The sequence below is a fragment of the Telopea speciosissima genome, chromosome 3 (genome assembly GCF_018873765.1).
Source record: "Telopea speciosissima isolate NSW1024214 ecotype Mountain lineage chromosome 3, Tspe_v1, whole genome shotgun sequence".
In the NCBI taxonomy this organism is placed as follows: domain Eukaryota; kingdom Viridiplantae; phylum Streptophyta; class Magnoliopsida; order Proteales; family Proteaceae; genus Telopea; species Telopea speciosissima.
Genome location: NC_057918.1, coordinates 55,720,294 through 55,742,204, shown reverse-complemented (window position 1 = coordinate 55,742,204; position 21,911 = coordinate 55,720,294). Strand labels below are relative to the sequence as shown.

At 38.9% G+C, this 21,911-nt stretch overlaps 1 protein-coding gene and 1 non-coding gene across 2 annotated transcripts; one reads left to right on the top strand and one right to left on the bottom strand.

The window, feature by feature from the left end:
• Positions 1-9,369: 9,369 nt before the first annotated feature.
• On the top strand, positions 9,370-20,008 carry LOC122654019 (vacuolar sorting protein 39-like). Its single transcript, XM_043847992.1, has 2 exons — positions 9,370-9,847; positions 19,653-20,008. Exons 1-2 carry the CDS (start codon positions 9,406-9,408, stop codon positions 19,931-19,933), a joined length of 723 nt encoding a protein of 240 aa, XP_043703927.1. The 5' UTR covers positions 9,370-9,405; the 3' UTR covers positions 19,934-20,008.
• Positions 10,363-10,465, bottom strand: LOC122657170. Its single transcript, XR_006332243.1, has one exon. It is a non-coding gene; the product is annotated as a U6 spliceosomal RNA (small nuclear RNA).
• Positions 20,009-21,911: the final 1,903 nt, after the last annotated feature.

Genomic DNA, 21,911 nt, shown 5'->3' with positions numbered 1-21,911 from the left:
GCCCTGCTCCAGTCCAATTTCGAGCCCTCGAGCCTCGTCCCTCTGTTCAGAATCCGAGTCCCCCGGATCTACCTTCCCTAACTCGTTTCTGCCCCAACCCCCGAAGTCTCCCATGGCCTAGTCACCCTCCCCGATGTCCTAATGCCTAGTTTTCAAAGCTTTCCAATGCCGTTATTCTATCCAAGGTTCTAGTGCCCGACACCTGTGCACCGTTACTCTGCCCAACATTCGAGAGCCTAGTTTCCAAAGCTTTTCGACACTGTTATTCTGTTCGAGGTCCTAGTGCCTGACACCTGTACATCGTTACTCTACCCGACATCTGGGAAATTACTTTTTGAAACTTTTCGACGCCGTTATTCTGTCCAAAGTCCTAGTGTCTGACACTTGTGCATCGTTACTCTGCCCGACATTTGGGTGATTACTCTCGAAAGATTTTCCAACGCTATTATTTTACCCGATATCCGGGCAATTACTTTTTGACGTCGTTACTTGTCCAACGAAGGACAAAGCTAGTCTTTTGCCTCCACCTGAGCTAGGGGATGCGATCCATCCCGTATAATTACATTGGTTTAAGATATATAGGTATTTCATTCTTTCATCACACTTTAATTTTGTAACAATATAGACTTTTAAATTACTCTCGTTTAGTGTATAGTAGTTAATTTAGATTAATTTAATTTAAAGCAGTTTATGGATCATTTTAGCTATACATGTGAAAATAGGACATTTATGAAGGAAGAATATTTGAAAACCAGCATCATTGAAAGATCGGTTTACCCGGGCGAGGTGGGTGCCTAACACCTTCCCACTCTCGTAACCTGACCACTTACCCCGAATCTCTGACCAGACCAAATGAAGTCCCGTAACCCTTCACAGAGCTACACCAATGGATCCTAGGCCTTAATCCTAGGTGGCTACTGCATTTCATTTAATTGTATGACCCCCCACCCCCTGATAATTCCACATACCCTTGAGAAGATGCATTCCTTCTCTCTCTCCAACCGAGGAGCATAACCCCAAACCCCCCATCTGAACTAAGCGCCAAGGGAACGCAGCGCGGTTCCGGGAACGGATCCTCACAATGAGATCCCAAACATCATTGTCACTCATGGATTTCATCTCATCTTTTATGGCATCTAACCACTTTTTTGACTCCCTATCGTTCATGGCCTGTGAAAAAATTATTGGGTCATCCTTGATTCCAATATCAACTCTGATTCTTGGAGATATACTATATAATCATCCGGAATGGCAGGCCTCCTAACTCTCTGAGATCTTCTTTGAATTTTTGACTAAGGTACATTCATAGTATTCTCTATGGCAACTTCATCATGGAGTGATACATCTTCAATAGTTTATTGTTCCACAAGATCATTTCCAATGGTCACTTGTGGGACAACACTATCATAATGCACATGTGCATCTTCTTTAATTTGTTGTTCCATAAGATCATTACGAATAGTCACCCATGGAACAACAATACTATCAGAATGTATTGACACCAGTAATGTAATCCGATGTTCCTCAAATACCACATTACGTGGTTTCTCACTCCCACTAATGTTACCATCTTCTATGAATCTAGCAGTTCGAGTTTCCACAATTTTGGTACTATGCATGGGTGCATAAAATCTATAACCCTTTGCCACTAACAATAACCAATGAAGTAACAACTAATAGTCTTAAGGTCAAGTTTCTTTTCATGTGGATTGTATAATTTAGCTTCAGCAGGGCAGCCCCATACGTGGAAATGTCTTAAACTAGGTTTCCTTCCATTCCATAACTCATGAGGAGTTTTAGGAATTGACTTACTAGGAACCCGATTCGAGATATACATGGCTGACTTTAATGTCTTGCTTCACAAAAATTCAGGTAATGAGGCGTTACTCATCATGCTACATACCATCTCCATAAGGGTATGGTTGCGTCTTTCTGCAATGCCATTTTGTTTAGGTGTACCAGGAGTTGTGTATTGGGGAGTTATACCCTTTAACTTAAGGAATCAGGCAAATGGTCCTTCACTTTGCCCTAGTATTCACCCCCTCTATTAGATCTCACAGTTTTGATCTTTTTGTCTAACTTGTTTTCGACTTCAGCATAGAACACTTCAAAAGCATTCAAGGCATCAGCCTTTTCTTTTAATAAGTAGACATAACAAAAAATGTGAGTAATCATCAATAAAGGTGATGAAATACTTTTTACCAGCTATACAAGGATTAAAGTGACCACAAATATCAGTATGTATCACTTCCAAAAGTGCATTAGTCCTTGTGATAGCTGCTTTATTTGACTTAGATTGCTTACCTTTAATGCAATCTATGTAAGTAGAGAAATCAGTGAAGTCAAGATTTGATAATATTTCATCCTTCACTAATCTCTCCATCCTAGGTCTAGAAATGTGACCTAAACTTTTATGCCGTAAGGATGAAGAATCATCTTTGTTGGATTTACGCTTTGATCCGACATTCACATGCAAAGTAAGAAGGGATTTTGCAAAAATGGAATCCAAATTAAGTTTGTAAAGACCATCACATAAATATCCAGAACAAACTAGACTATTGTCTTTAAAAACATTAACAAACTTATTACCAAAGTTAAACTTAAAGCCTTCACAATTAAGTCTCGATAATGAAACTAGATTTCTAGAAATAGAAGGAACATAAGGAGTATCCATAAGGTCTAGTTGAAATCCGGTATCCATAAGGTCTAGTTGAAATCCGGTATCCATAATGAGTCTGTAAGTGCTGATGGCTCGAACTTCAGACTCCATCCGGTTTCCCATGTAGACTATGCTCTCACTTTGGTTTAGACTCCAGGTTGTAAGAAATCCCTGCATAGAATTGAAACTATGAACAGTAGCTCCTGAATCAATCCACCAAGTATTACAAGGAACATCAACAAGATTGATTTGAAAACATACAAGGATAGAATCATTACCCTTCTTTTCAAACCAAGTCCTGTGTTTTTGACAATCTTTCTGAAGATGTCCCGTCTTTTTATAGAAGAAACACTTCAACTTGTCAATTTTCTTTTCCTTGTCATCAAACTTTGGATTGGAGGCTTTCTTCTTTGATGCACTATTCTTCTTAAAGTTTCCTCTCTTCCTCTTATTCTGGTTTGATACAAAGTTGATCACTTGGCCTCCCTCATTCAATCTCAATTCCTTTTGGACACACATGCTCTGAAGTTCATTCAGAGTCCACTTATCTTTATTTGTATTGTATTGGAACTTAAATGATCCAAATCGAGTAGGAAGTGTGGTTAGAATGAATTGGACAAGGTAGTCTTCATTCATTATCAAATCGAGGGGTTTTAGTTGTGTACATATACTTGTCATTTTCAGAAATGTAATCTCCTACCCCATTAGTACCAGTATACTTCATATTTACTAGTTTAATCATCAGAGTCACAGCCAAAGATTTGTCAGCAGTAGTAAAACGGTTCTCTACAGTGGTTAGATATACCTTCGCTTTATCAAAATTGGGTATGGAGGTTTTGATGGTCGTGTTGATCATCATTTTGATATAGAAGACAAAGACGATTGGAAAGCTCCCACTGCTCAAATAAAGTTTTCTCATCTGGTGTGCTCTTATCAATGAGAGGAGTAAGTTCCGCATTAAGTAAGGCATAATCATGTCTCATGACAGCAAGATAATAAGTAAGTTGCTCATGCCAGTCACTAAAGTTTGACCCAATCAGAAGTGGCACATTATTTGCAATGGGAATAGGTGATAGACCTAAAGAACATGAGTAAATAATACATGCTCATCAAATATTGTGCTTTAAGTTTCAACTATAATAGAATAATGAAATTTCATATAAGTAACCTATTACATCATTACAATCTATCCTGCGGGATTGAGATGGTAACATGCTATTGGTTCACTTAACATCAGTTGAAAGACAACATTAGGGCAAAACAACCAAGTCATCATATTGATCAAGAAAGACGTATACCTGCGGATATTCCCATCTTACTTGATCGTTAGACTATGACATATAGATCAATACAGTCAATCAAGAATGCATACCTGTGGATATTCTCACTCTATCGTAACTGTTACATAATGATCATCATAAAGCCCTAAAGTTTAAAATTTAAATTATACGTGTGATACACTTATGTTTAGGACCAAAATACAATCAATACAACCAAGAAGAATGTGTACCTGTGGAAACTCCCATCCAACTTAATTGTAAGATTAATAATGCCCTGAACCTCATTTAAATATCAAAGGTATTATACTTTCAATTTAAATTTAACACAATTTGTCATCCATATTTCATAAGTGTTCCAAAACAATGCATACATTCATAAACAACATCCATTTCTATCTATTTCGGTCATGAATAACATCTTAAATTAATGAAACTAAAAATGAAAAAATGGACAATCATTATAAGAAATATGCATAAATTGTTTCAGAAATAAGCATGAACAATCATAAATAGGAACACATGCACATAAGCTGTTTCTTTTCATAAATAGAAACAGAAATAGGGCAGAAAGTTAACAGAGATAGCAAATAAATAAATAGAGAAAAGAATCTTAAAATAAAACAAAAACAAACATAAATTGATCTAAAAATCAAAGCAAACATATTTCTATTTCATTCTCTTTTTTTTTTTTTTTTTTTTAAAATATATAGTAGGTGGCGGGATTGCTCGTTAATGGCAGCAACAAAGAGGGTGAATACTATCACTAATTGATTCAAGAACATATCGGCGAAACACTGGCTCTGATACCACTTGTGGGATCGAAATCCCCGTTACACATCAAATACATAAAGATCTTGCCAATAACATTCTAGAATCACAAACATGAAAGAGGAAAACAAAACATACCGTTCACCATAGTCTGAGAAGAACCGATAGCCATGCTTGAGCTTGCCATTGCCTAATTTCACTGCAACACAATGGTGGATTTGCAAGGTTCTCCCACTAGCTCCTCACAATGTTCTCTTGGTAATGGGTACCAATGATGAGACTCAATTGGGTAGTGAAAGGACCTAGAGTCCTATAAATAGAAATTGACATCCTCCCATAAAGGAATGCTAGTCGGATTAGGACAATAATCCCTGTAATTGGCAATTAATCGGTTCCTTAATTATAATCCAAATCTTAATGTTAGAGATATATTTGGTCAATACAATAATGGACATGTGGGATAGTTATAGAAATTAGCTATTTTCCTACATGGGAAGGATGGGGAAAGACCTTTGCTTGGCTTTTGGGTCTGATCTCGCTAAGCTTCATCTGAAAAATGGGTACTCGGTCAATTTTGGGTAATGTTTTTTTTCACAAAAAACGTCAATCCCTCCAACCATAGTTTTAGGCAGCCCTCCTGTCAAGTGCCACGATTGACCTCCACGGTGATGGAGGTCTGCATCAGCAAGCATTAACTCTCTAGAATTTTTGTTATTTGGGTTCCCATGATTTCGATAAAGGACGGTGGGATAAATAAAAGAATATTTCTTACCAAAGCCGCTGTCGCTTGTTGCGATTAACCTCCATATTTTCTCTGCATATTGCAATCCGAGCCGAGGTTTCATGCTGTCCATCCATCCTAGTAGTAGCAGATATATGGGGAGAGAAAGTGGAAGGAAAATTAGAAGAAGACAAAGCACAACTGGTAGCTAACCTGCTTGGAAACCATTCCGTAGTGTGAAATTATATTTTTACCCCTATTCTTTAGTTACTGATCAATACAAAAGTATGGATAAGAAAAAAATAGGGGAGCACTTCACTTCACTCTCTATAGTGATGTATAGAAGGACACTTAATTTATTTATGGGAAATTATTCTTTATAGGAGCATGGCCTACGCTAGCACCCCCAACAGGGGGCCACATACTGACTTAGGAGACACTCCCTGACAAAGAATACTCCCCCTTAACTTATTTTATGGGAAGACATCCGATAAAAAAGAAGGCTACTAGGTTGTATACTTGTATGGAGCATGCGCCAAGACACAAGAAGGGCGAAATGACTGCCCAACCCCCATGAAATGAAAAGTCCCACTCTATAGGATATCCCGTTCTCTTATTGGTCAAGGCTGGTGAATCTTCACCTTAGTGAAGTTCACTTACACCTCTTAGGCCGACACATGGATTCCACTCATTCTCTCTCCCATTTGCATTAATTGACTACCTCCCCCTTCTCTCTCTCTCTCTCTTTTACTGTTTATCAAAATTTTTTATTGATCTTTTTGGATTCATTTTTTATTTTAATCCGTCACAATAATTTTAGGTATCAGTATGGGCCGATATCTACCTGATATTGATAAAAAAATAAAAAATAATAAAATATTGGTAAAATTCAATATCAGATCAGTATTGTCACCAAATAGCGCTACAGTAACATAACGCTATGGCCATGACTAGTATTGATTTCTATTGGCAATTGAAAAAAAATCACCACCATGGCATCAAATCGCCATATTGCCAAAATATGACACCATGACACCATATGGCGATTTGGTGCCATGACGACAATTTGGTAATATGATACCATGAGGCGATTTGAAGATTTGGATTTATGGCTATATAACAGCGATTTGGAGCTATGACGAAATTTTTTTCGATATGCTGATACAAATTAATATTGGTCAAGACCATAACACCACAGCGCCATGGTGCTATTTGGTATTGATACCGATTTTTATTAATCTTTTCTTATTTTTTAATTTTTATCACTATCAAATTGTATTAGTCAAGACTGATAGTTAAAACTATTGTATCAGATTAAACTAAAAAATGGATCAAAAAAAAAAAAAAAAAGAGTACATCAGTTTCACATTTATTTGCCAATCATAACGATACAATTACACCAACAAAGAAAACTAGAACAAAATAAACTCCAAGCTTCATTGATGCAACAAACTTCTCCGTTTCATCCATTCTAATTGTTCCACTTCGCACTCGCTGTTGTAACCCCGTAACACCTCTCTCGCAAACCCGATCTCCTCTCGTAGCACCCGCACCTCCTCCTGCAACTCTTGTAAATCGTGTGGGTGGGATTCGGCACAAGCTCGGTTGTTGGTGCAACAATGGGATCACACCAAACAAAAAATTACAAGCCAAAAGAAACGTAAAGAAATAAAAGAAAAAAGAACCATAAATCAATTGACTACATAGGGCACATAATTCGAATGGTGTTGGTTGTTGGTTGTATGTTGGAGATAAAATAGGTACGATTTTCTTTGCGGGAGGGTTTAAGAAAAAAATATTGTAAGGGGGGGTTTTAGGGTTTACATAACAGGGGGGGGGGGGGGGGGGGGGGGGGACAAACATAATTGATAAACCATGAGAGATAGTCGTTAAAGTCACAAGAGAGAGAATAAGTGGAATCCACGTGTTGGTCTAATAGTAATAAGTGTAAGTGAAGTGGACTCTCACTTTACTTGTATTCATTGGACTCAATTCTTATTGGCCCCCACGCTGGTGGTGCAGGGGCCACACAGCCTACAGCCATCCCCCGCCATTTAAACACAATGATGTGAACGCGCAAAAAACGAAACAAAGGATAAACAAAACATCTGCAAGCTGCGAGGGCTAAGGCTCGAGTGGAAGGTCGATTTCTCCTCAGCAGACCACCATCTACACGGGTAAGCGCTCTCTCTCTCTCTCTATTTATGAATATGTGAAAACCCTATTTTGAGATCAGTGGCTTTCGGCTTCTAGCATTCTTTCTCTCTGCCTATTTCATAATGACGGATTCGAGAATCTCAAAATTTTGATGATGTAAATAGTTATTTCTTTTCCAGCAAACAAATGAGTTATCTACCTCTTCTCCCTGTAGAGCTTGATCTGAGGACAGGGACATGATTTCTCTGTGTTTTTTTTTTCATAATTTTAATTGAATTTAAACCCCATCGAACGCAAATGGTTGTTGTTGCAGGGAATAGATCGTTTTTGAAGTTGAAATCTCTGCAATTTGGGCATACAGAAGGTACTTTTTTAGCCGGTTTTTAGTTTTTGCATTCCACTAGGGCTGTATTCGTGTGTGTTTTGATATAAACAGTAGCTGCATCATATAAAATTCTTAGAGTTTATAGATGGTAGAAGGTATATACATAATTTCTATTATTGAAATTACATGTGGCTCTATATGGATGTGATGTGTGTCTTGCTTCTTCTCTTTGGTCAGAATGAATTGTGCAAGCATTTCCAAGTTAAAGCTTCCCTCTACTATGGTTCAACTACCCATTTTATGATGTTATTGTGCATGCTAATTCACAGAGCGATGGTGTCTTAAATTGGTTCGTGGGTTTTGCTAATTCTCTCAACTGTTTGTAATGATTAGTATCTATCATAATTTGCCACATGGCAAACATAGAGAGTTGTTCAAGTTTGAGCCCCAAATTATGGGGGAAAATCTCATAAACAGTATTATATATTTTTAATACACAGCATGAATATTTTATCCATGTCATTTGTTAAGTTTTGGCTCCAAACAGGTAGAAGATTGTCTGGAAAGTGAGTCCAAATGACAACATTTCATGTGAACACCACTAATTCTATTATTATGGTACGTTAGTTAGGATCTTTTTGTTTTGTTATAAAATTTTCTGTGTAAATGATATTTTACACGAAAGTTTTTCTTACTTTTTCAATGTTTTTTTTTTGTATTTTATGTTAAATAAAAAAGGTGGAAAAGTAATTTTACAGGTAAATTTTCCTTTTTCATCTTTTTACATGGAAACAAACGGATTATGTAATAATTTTCTTTTGTACTTTGAACTCACTTTGACCACTTTCTTTGCTTATTTCCAAATGTAATTTAACTAGTGAGAAGCATTTGACTTTAGTTGATGTAAGAAGAGCAGTATGCTTCCTTTTGTGCATAGCTGACAAATAATTTCTTGGTTATTTTTCTATGAAGCATGGTATTATTGTTGGCAACTGAGAATATTGTTGTGGGCTTGATTGATCAATTTCAAGAGGGCCAAAATTTGAGTTGAACTGGTTTTCCCCTTGTTGTACGATGAATAACCTGTATGAAATTTGCAATTCACCAAAATGAAATTCTCTGTACACTTCTCTCTCTCCCCTCCTTGAATAAGCCATTTCCACCCAGGCACTTTACTCAATTTTCCTGTTGAAATTGAAAGTGAAACTCTGGTCTTCCTAATATCTGTACTTCATGCTGTTCTTAGTTCTTACCATTGGATGGGAAAATAATTTGCAGATTTGGAGCTTGGCAGCCCTCATTTCTAGACCATTTGCAGGACCTAACAGCATTTTCCCTTCTACAATAATGAGCATCACTTAAAACAATAAAGATACAAGAAAAAATCCTGCATCTGGCACAGATTAGCAATCGTTCTCTTCTCTGGTGTGAAGAGAGAGAGAAAGAGAGAGAGAGAGAGAGAGAGAGAGAGAGAGAGAGAGAGAGAGAGAGAGAGATGGTGCACAACGCCTATGATTCTTTCCTGTTGCTTAAAAGTTGCCCGGCAAGGATCGAATGTGCCGCGTCCTATGGTCCAAAGCTCTTCCTCGGATGCATCGATGGCTCCATGAGGATCTGTGCTCCAGAATCCTCTGCTTCGACGTCGGAGAAGTCTTCACCATTTGATCGAGAAAGGACTTCGATCATGCGAGAGCCCTATGTCGTTGAGAACACTATGGTCGGGTTCTGGAAGAAGCCATTGGTTGCCATGGAGGTCTCGGCGTCAAGGGAGCTCTTGATTTCACTGTCTGAATCTATAGCCATCCATCGCGTCCCAAATCTGGAGGCAGTCGCTTTTATAGGAAAGGCCAAGGGGGCTAATGTCTATGCTTGGGATGATCGGAGGGGGTATTTGTGCTTTGGAAGGCAGAAGCGCATTGGCATTTTTCGGTATGATGGTAAGTTCCCTAAAATTGATCTGTATTTTGGGCAATTTGTAAAACATTCTCTATTTATTTTTTTCTTTTAAAGTTGTGCATGCTAGTATATGGTTACATGGGAGGATTAAATTTTCATCCTTCCCGTGTCTGAAAGCAACAAATGGCAGGTGCAGTATTCCAAAATACACTTGTCAAATTTTTAAATAAAGGAGGAAGACATTGGTCAAAGTACGCCCACATGTCAGAACATTTTTGTTTTCTCTCTTTCTTACCAGAAAAAAACAGTTGATTTATGAAATATCAGGGATTAATTAATGAATGATCATTGATAAATCAGGACATAATAACTAGCAAGTTAATCATCGTTGTCTAGGCGACTAGGCAACCAGAGGCGTTGGAGGGGCGCCAAGTGTGCAGTATATGTAATATAGGAATCATAATTTTATATAATGTTTTTTTTGGTAAATGTATTTCTTATGTTGACAGCTGTGGGAAAATAGATGTGAAATTAAGCAAAGTACATACCAAGATTTAAAAATTTGGACCATTTCTCGATTTGTGCGTGTCATCCTTGCGCAGGGGCCATGCTAATCTTCTCTGTATCGTTCCAATTTTATCGGATGTCTCCGAAGAGACATAATTTTATATAATTATTCTTATATACAGCATAAAATTCACAATAAAAACTGATATAATATAAGCATATTCATAAAAAATAAATAACGAAATAAACATAAATCAATGTAAACTCATGGTAAAAACTGATATAATATAACGGATGATGGCTCAAGGCCATAAGATGACACTAAGGCGTCTAAGGTGGTCACTTTTCTTGCATCAAACAAGGCATGTTGTCGCCTTGGACCAAAAAAGGCCCCTTAGGCACATAGAGACTCCTTGACAACTACGGAGTTAATAATTTGATTACTAATATTCATAATATTATAGCAAACCATCTTTTCTTACAAGTTGTCGATTTAGGCAATTTTTGGCTTTGCTACTTTTTGTTTTTCATAATTGTTTGGCAAGTGTAATTGGCAAGTGTAATAAACAAATAAAAGTTCTTTTGGTGGTACTTGTAAAGAAATAACTTAACACCCAAGGCATATCAGGATTAGCGCTGACTAGCATTGGCGCTAATCCCGATACCCTATTTTCATAACACTCCCCCTCAAGCTGGAGCAGAGATGTTAATCATGCCTAGCTTGTTACAAATATAATCAATCCTCCCACTTCCTAGAGATTTCGTAAACACATCTGCAAGTTGTTTTCCTGTGTGAACATGCTGCGGAGAAATAAGTCCTTGTTGCAGCTTCTCTTGAACAGAATGGCAGTCAACCTCAATATAAATGTAGTCGTAGTTTGGTTGGAGACCAACTAGGAGCCAATCAACCAGGATCTGTTATGAACAATTAATCGGCTAGGTCAAAAATAGGTTTTTGGTGAAATTAGGGTTAGGGTTTGATGTATGGGTTATGTCAAGTGGAGGTAGGGGAGTCTATCAGTGAAGGTCTTGAGATGTTTTGATGTATGGAAGTGTGTAAACTTGAGTGGGCAGCAACTTAGGTTTAAGGTTTCGGGTTTTGGAAAAGAGGAAAAGAAGAAAAGAAGGGAATCTAGGATTTAGAGTGGCAGGATGGAGCTAGGTTTTGGATCGAGTGCTATATGGGCAGAGATGGTAATTCGGTTCTGGTTTGGTGTGGTTTTAATGGGTGGATTGGTCTGTGTAGGTTTTAGGTTATGGGAAACTTGAAAATAACAAGGGGGAAAACTAGGGTTAGGATTGTAGAGGATTAGGAGAAGGAGGGGGCTGGGGATGCTTCCAACTTACTTGTAGTTGCAGAATTGTCCTGGCAGCAACTTGTGTGCATGAAAACTTGAATGAAAATTGAGTCTTGAACTGAAACTTGAAGTAGATCTTCAAAGGAACCACCCAGGCTTCACAGTGCAAGGTGTCGACTGGATCAAACACCAATCCCACCAGCCTTGATCAAACACGAGACAATCTTCAAGGAAGAAGACAAGCAGCAGTAGCTTGCAAAGCAGGATTTTATTTTCAAAAGTTGAGAGTGTATGCTCCACAATTTTTTATTGCTTATATAATGGCCAATGGCCTTACTCCTAACCAGCCTGGGAGAAGGAATGGCTCCCCCACCTTAGACGAGCTCTATTACAATGCTAACAAGTCATGTGACTTATTAATTAGTCACATGACAACTTAAAATACAAAGATTCTCTTCTAAAGGAATATTCTAAAATCACTTAAACTGGACTAGTGGTTCAATCAGTTCAACTTAAAACATAAAATAAAAAGGAAGTATGGAAAAAAAAACTAAGTATGGGAGTCTACTATACATAGGCATCCCTACTAACACTTGTACTACTTCTTCTTGTGGATGTAGGACTTCAGTTCTGCATCAAATATGCTTCATTCTTTCATGAACATTGGATTTGATGCAATGTGGACAGCAACTTAGTTATCATACCACAATTGCATAGGAGACGCATCTGCAAGTCCAAATTCAGCCAACAATTGCTTCACCCATATCAGCTCACATGTGATATGTGCCATAGCCCAATACTCTGACTCTGCACTAGATCTAGCCACAACGGTCTGTTTCTTGCTCTTCCACGACACAAGATTCCGGCCAACAAAAGTGCAATAACCAGTAGTTGACCTTCTATCAATGGGAGACCTAGCCCAATCGGCATCCGAAAAACCCTCAATACGCCTATGGCCATGATCAGAATACGACCACGGCCTGGAGCCTTCTTAAGATACCGCAAGATACGAATAACAACATCCCAATGAGATGTCCTAAGAGAGGACAAACTGACTCACAACACTGACTCGGAAGGCAATATCAGGTCGTGTGACAGTCAAATAATTTAATTTTCCAACAAGCCTCCGATACTTCTCATGGTCATCTTGATTATCGCCATTATCAGCTATAAGCTTCGCATTGGGGTCCATGGAAGTATCCAGAGGTTTGGACCCTAACATTCCCGTCTTTGTAAGCAAATCTAGAACATACTTTCGCTGGGAAAGGGGAATACCTTTTTTAGACTGGGCCACTTCAACACCCAAAAAATATTTTAACCTTCCCAAATCCTTTGTTTGAAATTTCTACTGTAAGTGAATCTTCAAGTTCTTAATACCCTTAACATCATCTCCGGTAATCACAATATTGTCCATATATACAACCGGGAATATCGTCCTTGCCATAGTACTATATCTCGCGATATATCGGTATCTCGGGCCTACCGAGATATCCGAAATATCCGAAATTTGGCGAAATTTCGCCGAAATATTGCATTTTTTCTGCAATATTTCGGGAGTCCATCTCGGTGGGTATTTGGCCATATCTAGGCCTGATACTTTATGGACACCCTTATTTAAGCTAAATAAACACATTTAAACCTTCATATTGCAAAAAAAATGAACTCAAAGTGGTGTTTTGGGTTTGTTCCCTTGATTGACTGTATACGGTCGGACCTTGTTGTATAAAATAGTTAAATACATATTGTTTAAGTACTAAAAGACATAGTAAGAAATTTAAACAAAGTAATGAAACAAAAATAAAGTCAAATGTAGCCTTTAGTTTAAACTTTAAAGTTTAAACTCATAAAGGCATAAGTGCATAAGTCATAACTCATAAACTTCATAATAGTCAATAGTTTAATACTTACACAAAGTATTTTTACGAAATTTACCGAAATTTACCGAAATGTACCGAAATTTACCGAAATATACTGCTCAATACACAGTATTTCTACGAAATATACCGAGATATATCGAAATTTTGCCGAAATTTGAACTTTTTTCATTTCGGAAGCCCATCTCGTCTCGGTAATTACCGAAATTTACCGAAATTTCGGCGATATTTCGCGAAATTTTGTACCATGGTCCTTGTACTGGACTGTATAAAACACCGAGTGATCATTGTTACATCGTAACAGTCCAAACTCAAGAACAAGTGAACAACATTAGTAAATCTTCCAAACCACGCCCTAGGAGACTGCTTCAAACCATATAAGGATTTCTTGAGCTTGCACACCAGACTAGACTCCCCTTGAGAACAAAGCCAGGAGGTTGCTCCATATAGACTTCCTCATGGAGATCACCTGTACCAGTTGGATGTTAAAAACGCTTTCTTTCATGGAGATCACCATGAAAGAAAGCGTTTTTAACATCCAACTGGTACAACGGCCAATATGAGAAGTTGCAAGAGAAATCAAAATGCGAACAAAGGCAAGTTTGGCAGCAGGGGAAAAAGTATCCAGATAATCAATTCCTTGAACTTAAGCATACCCCTAAGCCATCAACTGAGCCTTTAAACAGCCAAGTGAACCATCTGGGTTTACTTTAACAACATACACCCATTGACAACCAACTACAGATTACCCACCGATAAGGGCATAGGATACCATGTGTGATTTTTCTCCAAAGCCAACAATTCCTCCTCTAGAGCTGTCCTCCAGCCAAGACTAAACAATGCCTCTGTAATAGGCTTAGGAATAGGATGACAGGCAATAGTAGAAAGACATGAATGAAATGATGAAGACAGAAGAATAAGACACAAAATTGATCAGGGGATGTTGGGTACGGCTCCGAACACCCTTACAATGAGCAATAGGAACATCAAGAGCAGAAGATGGAATACTTAGTTCGAGACCAGGATCTGCAGAGGAAGTCGACGAAGGTGGTGGCGAAGAAACCGGGGGTGCACATCAACTCGATGACGACGAATATAGGGAACCCGAACAGGTGGCGAAGGTGGTGGCGCTAGTAGAGGAGATGGCACAGTAACCAACGGAACTTGTGAAACAGAGTGTTGAACAATAGATATAGGAAGATCATCATCCAATTCAGATAAAACAAAGGACTCATTTATATAAGACGTGGACTCAAAGAAAGAGGCATCGACTCTGACAAATTATTTTTGTAAAGTAGGAGAGAAACACTGATAGCCTTTTTGGCTATGTGAATATCCTAGAAAAATACACTTGATAGCTTTAGGATCCAATTTTGATAAACTCGGACGATGATCACGAATAAAACACACATCCAAAAATATGTGGTGGTAGAACAAACAGTGGTTCAGACGGAAACAACAAAGAATGAGGTATACCACCACGTAAAATGGAAGAGGGCGAGAAGCATAAGAAAAATAGTCCTGGGTCGCTCGCTTTGTTTGGTCGTTGCCTGGCAGGTCGCCTCTTCTGCTAGGCCTAACGGTCCCTTCGATGTCAGATCTCAGGCTCGTTTTGGCTTCACCTGCTTGGTAGCCACTTCACTAGGTAAGCTTCTCCGGCAACTACTGGTTTGAGCCGCCTTCTCTCTCGTTTGTCAACACATCCGCTGTCGTCGTCTACATCGTCGGTGGTCGCAACCTCCCGCCGGTTCCGCTTGGTTCGCTCAGCAGTCGGCCGTTTCGCTGCAAGCTGCAAGGTCGCAGCCTGCAAGGTTGCCTTCTTTGCTCGGCTGGTAGCCCCTTCGCCGTCGCCCTCTGCAAGACCGGCGCTCTCCGTCATGGCTATCTCCTTTGCTAGGCCAACTCTCGCTTTGACCGTGGCCCTCCGCAAGGCCAGCGCTCTCCGCCTTGGTTGCCTCTTGCCGGTGGTTCCTTGACTTCGTCGTGGCGGCTAGGAGGATGATGTGTTGAGATATGTTGCCTAGGGTTTTGGGGAACCCTACCTGGAATTGTCTTTGTTGCCCTTCTTCTTTCTTTGGGCTTCATTGCTCTTGTTTTAGTCCTTGTGAGCTTTTGTGTTGCATTGGACATGCCCAAGTGGGCTTTTGTGTTGCATTGGTCAAGCCCATGTGGGCTTTTGTCACTTTGTTCTTGTTGGCCTTATGGGCTTGTGTTGTAGTCCTAAATGGACTTTTTCTTCCCTTTTGGGGGCTTTAATACATTTTATAATCACCCAAAAAAAAAAACGGAAGAGGGCATGCGATTAATAAGATAGCATACAGTCAAAAGAGCATTGGCCTAAAAATTTTAGGCACTTCCATTTCAAAAAGAAGGGGCCGAGTAACTTCCATCAAATGTCTGTGCTTCTGTTTAACAACACCGTTTTGTTGTGGTGTGTCTGAACAAGAAGATTGGTGAATCATGCCGCGGTCAGTCATAAAAGAAGAAAAAGAAGCAGAGAAATATTATTTGGCATTGTCACTACGTAAAATGCAAATGGACTTTAAATTGAGTTAGAATTTTAGTAACAAATGCACAAAAAATGGAAAATAACTTAGAACAATGTTTCATTTAGTAAAGCCAAGTGACTCTAGAATAGTCATCAACAAAAGTAACAAAATATTGGAATCCTAACTTAGACGCAATAGGACAAGGGCTCCATACATCCGAATGAACTAAAGCAAAAGGGTGCATAGACTTTCTATTGACCCGAGGGAAAAAACTCACACGACAGAGCTTCCTAAACTGACACTACTCACCTTCTAAACTAGAAAGAGAGCTAAAACGAGAATCAAGTTTCTTTAAACTTTGTAAAAACGGATGACCCAAACGGCAATGAACTTGATGCAGAGACAAAACACATGAGCATGCAACAGAAGAAGAGTCCTCAAGTAGATACAATCCCCCTTTTCATGCTCCTTACCAATCATCTTCTTCGTCGTAAGATCCTGAAACAGACACGAATCAGGATAAAAAGTTCCTGAACAGTTGTATGGCTTAGTGATGTAGATTGAAGCATGAAGAAGACAAACAGAATTAAAAATAAAAAGTTACTGTTCACGTGAACAGTTCCACGAGTTACTTTTCACATGACACTGTTCTTGCTAACAATGATTTGGGGTTGATATGGACTGCTGGTGTGAAGATTAGGTGCTGGATGCTGGTGGAATATTCTATTAGAAGCTGCTATTAATTTAGTTTCTATTTTGGCATAGACCTAGTTGCTATTTTGTTAGTTATTTGTTTCTAAATTAGAGTTTCTATTTTAGTTGCTTAGCTTTTATTTAGAAGTTTTTATTTCAGTTAGTTTCTATTTTAGTTTCATTGCTTGTAATCCAAGTCTTAGCCTTATAAGAGACTTGCTATTTTATTGTTTCTATTTTTATAGTTTCCAATTTTAGGACTTGTCAAAGTTAAAACTTTCTAATTTTTGTAACTTGAGGAGCAAGTCAATGCTACCTATTTATATGTAAGGCTTTTAGAAGCCAAACAGATGAATTAATGAAGATTGAGATTATTGCTTTGGCACAGATATTCTGTCCTATTGTGAGGATAAAGGGCTGAGAGAGCCGAATCTCCTTATCCCTTTCCCCTTCTTCTCCTATCTTCTACTTCTCTTATTCGATTCCCTACTGTTCCTAGAGAGCATCCTAAACAACAGCTGAATCTGCTGTTGCTGTCCAGAGGCAAAGAAGACCACTTTCCACACTTGCGGCTGCATCAGTTCCTTACTCACTGCTGCTGATTCGAAGGTCTTGATCTCAGCACTCTCCCTCCCAATCAGAGTGATACTTGGAGTACTGCTTAAGGCCCCTAAGGAGTCCACTAGACCTCAGTCTTGAACCCTGCTGCTGTTCCTTTCATTGTATCGATCCTGCTGCAATTGATCTCCCTCTGGTTCCCTGGTTTGAGGTAGACTCTTGCATTATTATGTAAGTTTACTGACAGTCAAGAGATTAAAGGGAAAATCAGGTAAATGAAGAACAGAAGATAATGACAAAGAACAGTTGGGATGAACAGTTCCAGCGACAATGACCTTTGCTAAAGAACCATTGGCTAATGTAACACTAGAATTGGAAGTGTGGAAAGAAGAAAAGTTACTTGAAATTCCGGACATGTGATCAGATGCACCTAAATCAATGATCCTGGGACGAGACGAAGTGGAGAAACATGCAGTGGCATTACCTATTTGGACAAAAGTAGCAGTGGAAGTTTGGGAAGGCTAAGAGATCTAAAACTGAGTAAACCTTGCATAATCTTCATTAGACATTTTCACCATCCTACCCTTAGACTATGAAGATGGTGGAGGAGCAGGTTCAGTACCAGCAGCTGAATGGGAAAATTGTTGCTAAGATGGTTTGCCATGAAGTTTCCAACAAATTCGCTGGATATGACCCAGTCGACCACAATGGTGAAATATCTTCACAAAACCCGTACTATTTGAAGTAGCCTATGTACCAGGATTGGGAATTTTACTAGAACCACTACCATTCCCACAATCACGAGTACCCCCATTACTAGTTCCATCGCCATTCCCACGATTATGAGTATAAGTTGCAAGGGCTGAACTATCAACTGATGTAGAATCATCATGAGAGCTTACACGGGCTACCTGGAGAACTCGTGAGAAAGTGCTTGCAAGAGAAGCCACCTTATCACCACCAAGAATATTGGAACGAACAGAGTCATATTCCTTACTAAGACCACCCAAGAAACCATAATCGTAAGTTGCTCCCGCTGGTTTTGCATCTGAGACACATCGGAACTAATAGGAAGTAGGGAATTCAACTCTTCATACATCCTCTTAAATCAGCAAAGTACTGTCAAAAGACAACCCTTTCTATCAACCTGATAGAACTCTCGAGACAACTCATAAATCCAAGATAAATTGTTTTGTCCAGAATACAAAACATTCAAATACTCCTATAACTCCTTCACAATGTCGATGTGCGTTACCAAATCAACAACCTGATTCTGCATAGAGTTTAACATCTGTCCCAAAATCAGTGCATCAACAGTGTCCCACAACTCATCAGTAGCGGGTTTTGTTTTCGTCAGATGACTCTGTTGTTCACGGCCTGTCAAACCAATCGAATAATCTTTTGCCATTGCTGGAAATTAGAAGCTCCTTCTAATTTCTTCTCAATGATCCAATGACATGACGAAGACACCACCTCAGACAAAGTGTTCTTTGAATCAGCCTCAAACCAAAGAAAATCGATCCCTAAAAAGGGGATATCCTAAAGAAAATCTATCCCAACTGAAAAGGTTCCCACAAAATGATAATGAAACACTTACCAATTCGATTCACTCGATTCTGAAAACTGCACTCAAATAGACCTGAACCGATGCAAAATCCACAACCATCAAAAGAGAGATCTAGTTCTTTCGTTTGATCATGAATTAGTCTCTACAAGCAACCAAATAGCAGCATCGGGTGCTGCACCCCTTCAAAGTGAAAACTTTGAGAAGCGCAAACCTGAATATATTGATTCAATCAATATTGATTGAGATCAAAGAAAAGAGATGAACAATAGATCCTTCGTGAATGTGTAGGAGTAACTAAGGATCTTGCTCTGATACCATGTAAAGAATAAAAGAGGGAGAAGAAAAGTGTTGCTGTAACTGTAGGGAGTCACAACCTTATATTGGGACTCCCTACTTCCATTCATTATATAATAATGATGTAAAAGCAAACAGGAAAACAAAAATAAAAGAAATAACCTGACACCCAAGGCATATCGGGATTATCACTGACTAGCGCTGGCGCTAATCCTGATACCCTTTTTTTTTTTTAACAGTACTATTGGTATTTTGAAATTGAGTCTTTTTCACTTTCACTCGGGAAACAGCCTCTCCGTAAAGTGGGGATAAGGCTGCATACATTATGACCATCCCCAGATCCTGCAGTGGCGGGAGCCTCGTGCACTGGGTACGCCCTTTTCTGACAATCCAAAAATACTTAGTTTTTTTTTCCCCCCAGTTTCGAGCCTATATAGTTCGATAGTGTAATCATTGTTCAATAATTTTGTACTGTATTTGATGAATGAGATTATTCACCCAAGAGAAAACTAGTTTGTGTTTCATACCATACATGTGCTTTTACTGAGTGTTTGCTTGTTTGTTAGGGGGCAGGGAATTTTCAGAGTTGAAGGATTTTGCAGTTCCGGATGTGGTGAAGTCAATGGCTTGGTGTGGTGAAAATATATGTTTAGGGATTCGAAAGGAATACATAATACTAAACAGCACAAACGGGGCACTCTCTGATGTGTTTTCTTCGGGGAGGATTGCACCACCTTTAGTTGTCCCTCTTCCTTCTGGGGAGCTTCTCTTGGGAAAGGTGAATCTCAATTTGTCCTCTGTTTTGAACTTTCTGTTTGATTATTTAATGCAAACAGTTCCAAAATAGAATAGCCAGAACTGACTAGCAGAAACAGGATCACCCAAAACAGAGAAACCGAACAACTTAGGGAGAGAATCAATAACTTGCTGCAGAGATATCAGAGATGCCTACTTTTATGGTCGAGTGTTCTTCCTTTACAGTAGAAAATCTGCAAAATATCTTAGGAAACAGTGAGCTAGTATTGGTTGCACAGATAACTCCTAGTGCTGTTAGGAGAACAGAGTAGCAGTTCTAAAGAGCAGGGAAATAGAACTCAATTTGCAACTTCTTGTTGAAGATAAGAAAATAGAAGAGAAAGGTTAAGATAAACTGGCCAGGAATTCACCTGCAACCCCCCTTGGAATTTACCAAGTTGATCCTGAGAATCCACTGAGAAGAATAGAACTGAATTTGCAATGCTTTCAGAAAAACTGAAGCATACTATTCATAGGGGGGGTATGCCTTTACACCTAGTTATAAAATTGAGTCTGAACAGTTTCAGGCTCCGATATGGACTGATAAAAGTCAATTCCAAAACTGAAATTGAAAACAAAACTAAGCTATAGATCAGCTAATGGAGGTCTCCTATTCATCTAGGACTCTATTATAAGTTTTGAATTTCAGGCTTGGGATACACAGGCCTAATTCCAGCCAACACTACTAGCAATCAAACATCATAATAGAGCAAACAAATAATTAAACTATCCCCATGACCAGGATAGGACTAAATTTCTACTGACCCAAGGAATAAGCCATCATATGACCAAATCAGGTCCTCCTCTTGGGCTTCGATGCTTCATCATTATTGTTTCCCAACAAACCTATAATAACTAATGCCTCAGTAATAGAATAGGGGGGGGGGGGAGAGAGAAATTGTTGATGAAAAAAGAATTGTACGGTATGACCAGCATGTTTAACCCCTTGTATTGAATAATAAATCTGTAGAGTTGTAATGATCCAAACCCGGACAAGGTAATGGGTACTGCTCTCGCGAGCATCGATCCAAAAGATCACCAACATAATCATACAAATGATAACAACTCTCCCAGTGACTACATAATACACAGCGGAAGCATAAAGTTTGAGTAACATCTCAAGTAACAGTCTACTCTGGTGGCAGTTATTTATATTTTGAACATCATAATCTAAAATTAAAATATTAAAAAGTTATTTATGTACATCACAAAAACTTTCAGTTCTCATAACAACAAAAATATAGACTAAGGCTCTCAAACCCTATCTCTGGGGTGCTCAACCCACAATGTCTGGAGCTGTACAAGCCTCCTCTCCAGTCTCATCATCTGAAAACATCAACAAATAAAGGGGTGATCTGAAAGCCTAGTGAGGTGGACATGTTAATATACAATAAAGTGTACATGTGCATCAATAGCAGTCATGAACAATAAAGTGTACATGTGCGCCAACATCAATCATTAAACATAATTCCTTATTTAGGTAAAGTCTAGCCATTTAGTGAACTATCAAATGTGCACTTACAGGTGAGATTAGCTAGCCTCTTATCACTTATTCTACTCATGTATCCCAGTCACTACAGCCTAGGGAGGAGCGATGTGGCATCATCATATATAGATAGACGATCTACTCCATGTATCCTGTCACCAAGAGCGCCGGGGAGGAACACTATCTAGCATGGATAGACCACATGTCTACTCCGTGTATCCAGTCACCATGAGCATTGGGGAGGACCATGCTCTATCATTAAACATTTTACTGGACTACATGTGTACTCCATGTATCTGGTCACCATGAACACTGAGAAGTATATGATCTAGAATTCACCATTCATCTCTTTTTAGGTTCGTGTATACACCTTATTCCAGTCGCCAGGAGCACTGGGATGGACACGTCCTACTCATATACAAACCTCATCCAGTACATAACCCCCTACTGGAAAGGGGCAGTAGTCACATGGTATTCTCAATTACATCATTTCCATTAACATTTCATCTTTCTTTCATTCTCATTCAATGCATACATTGTCTCA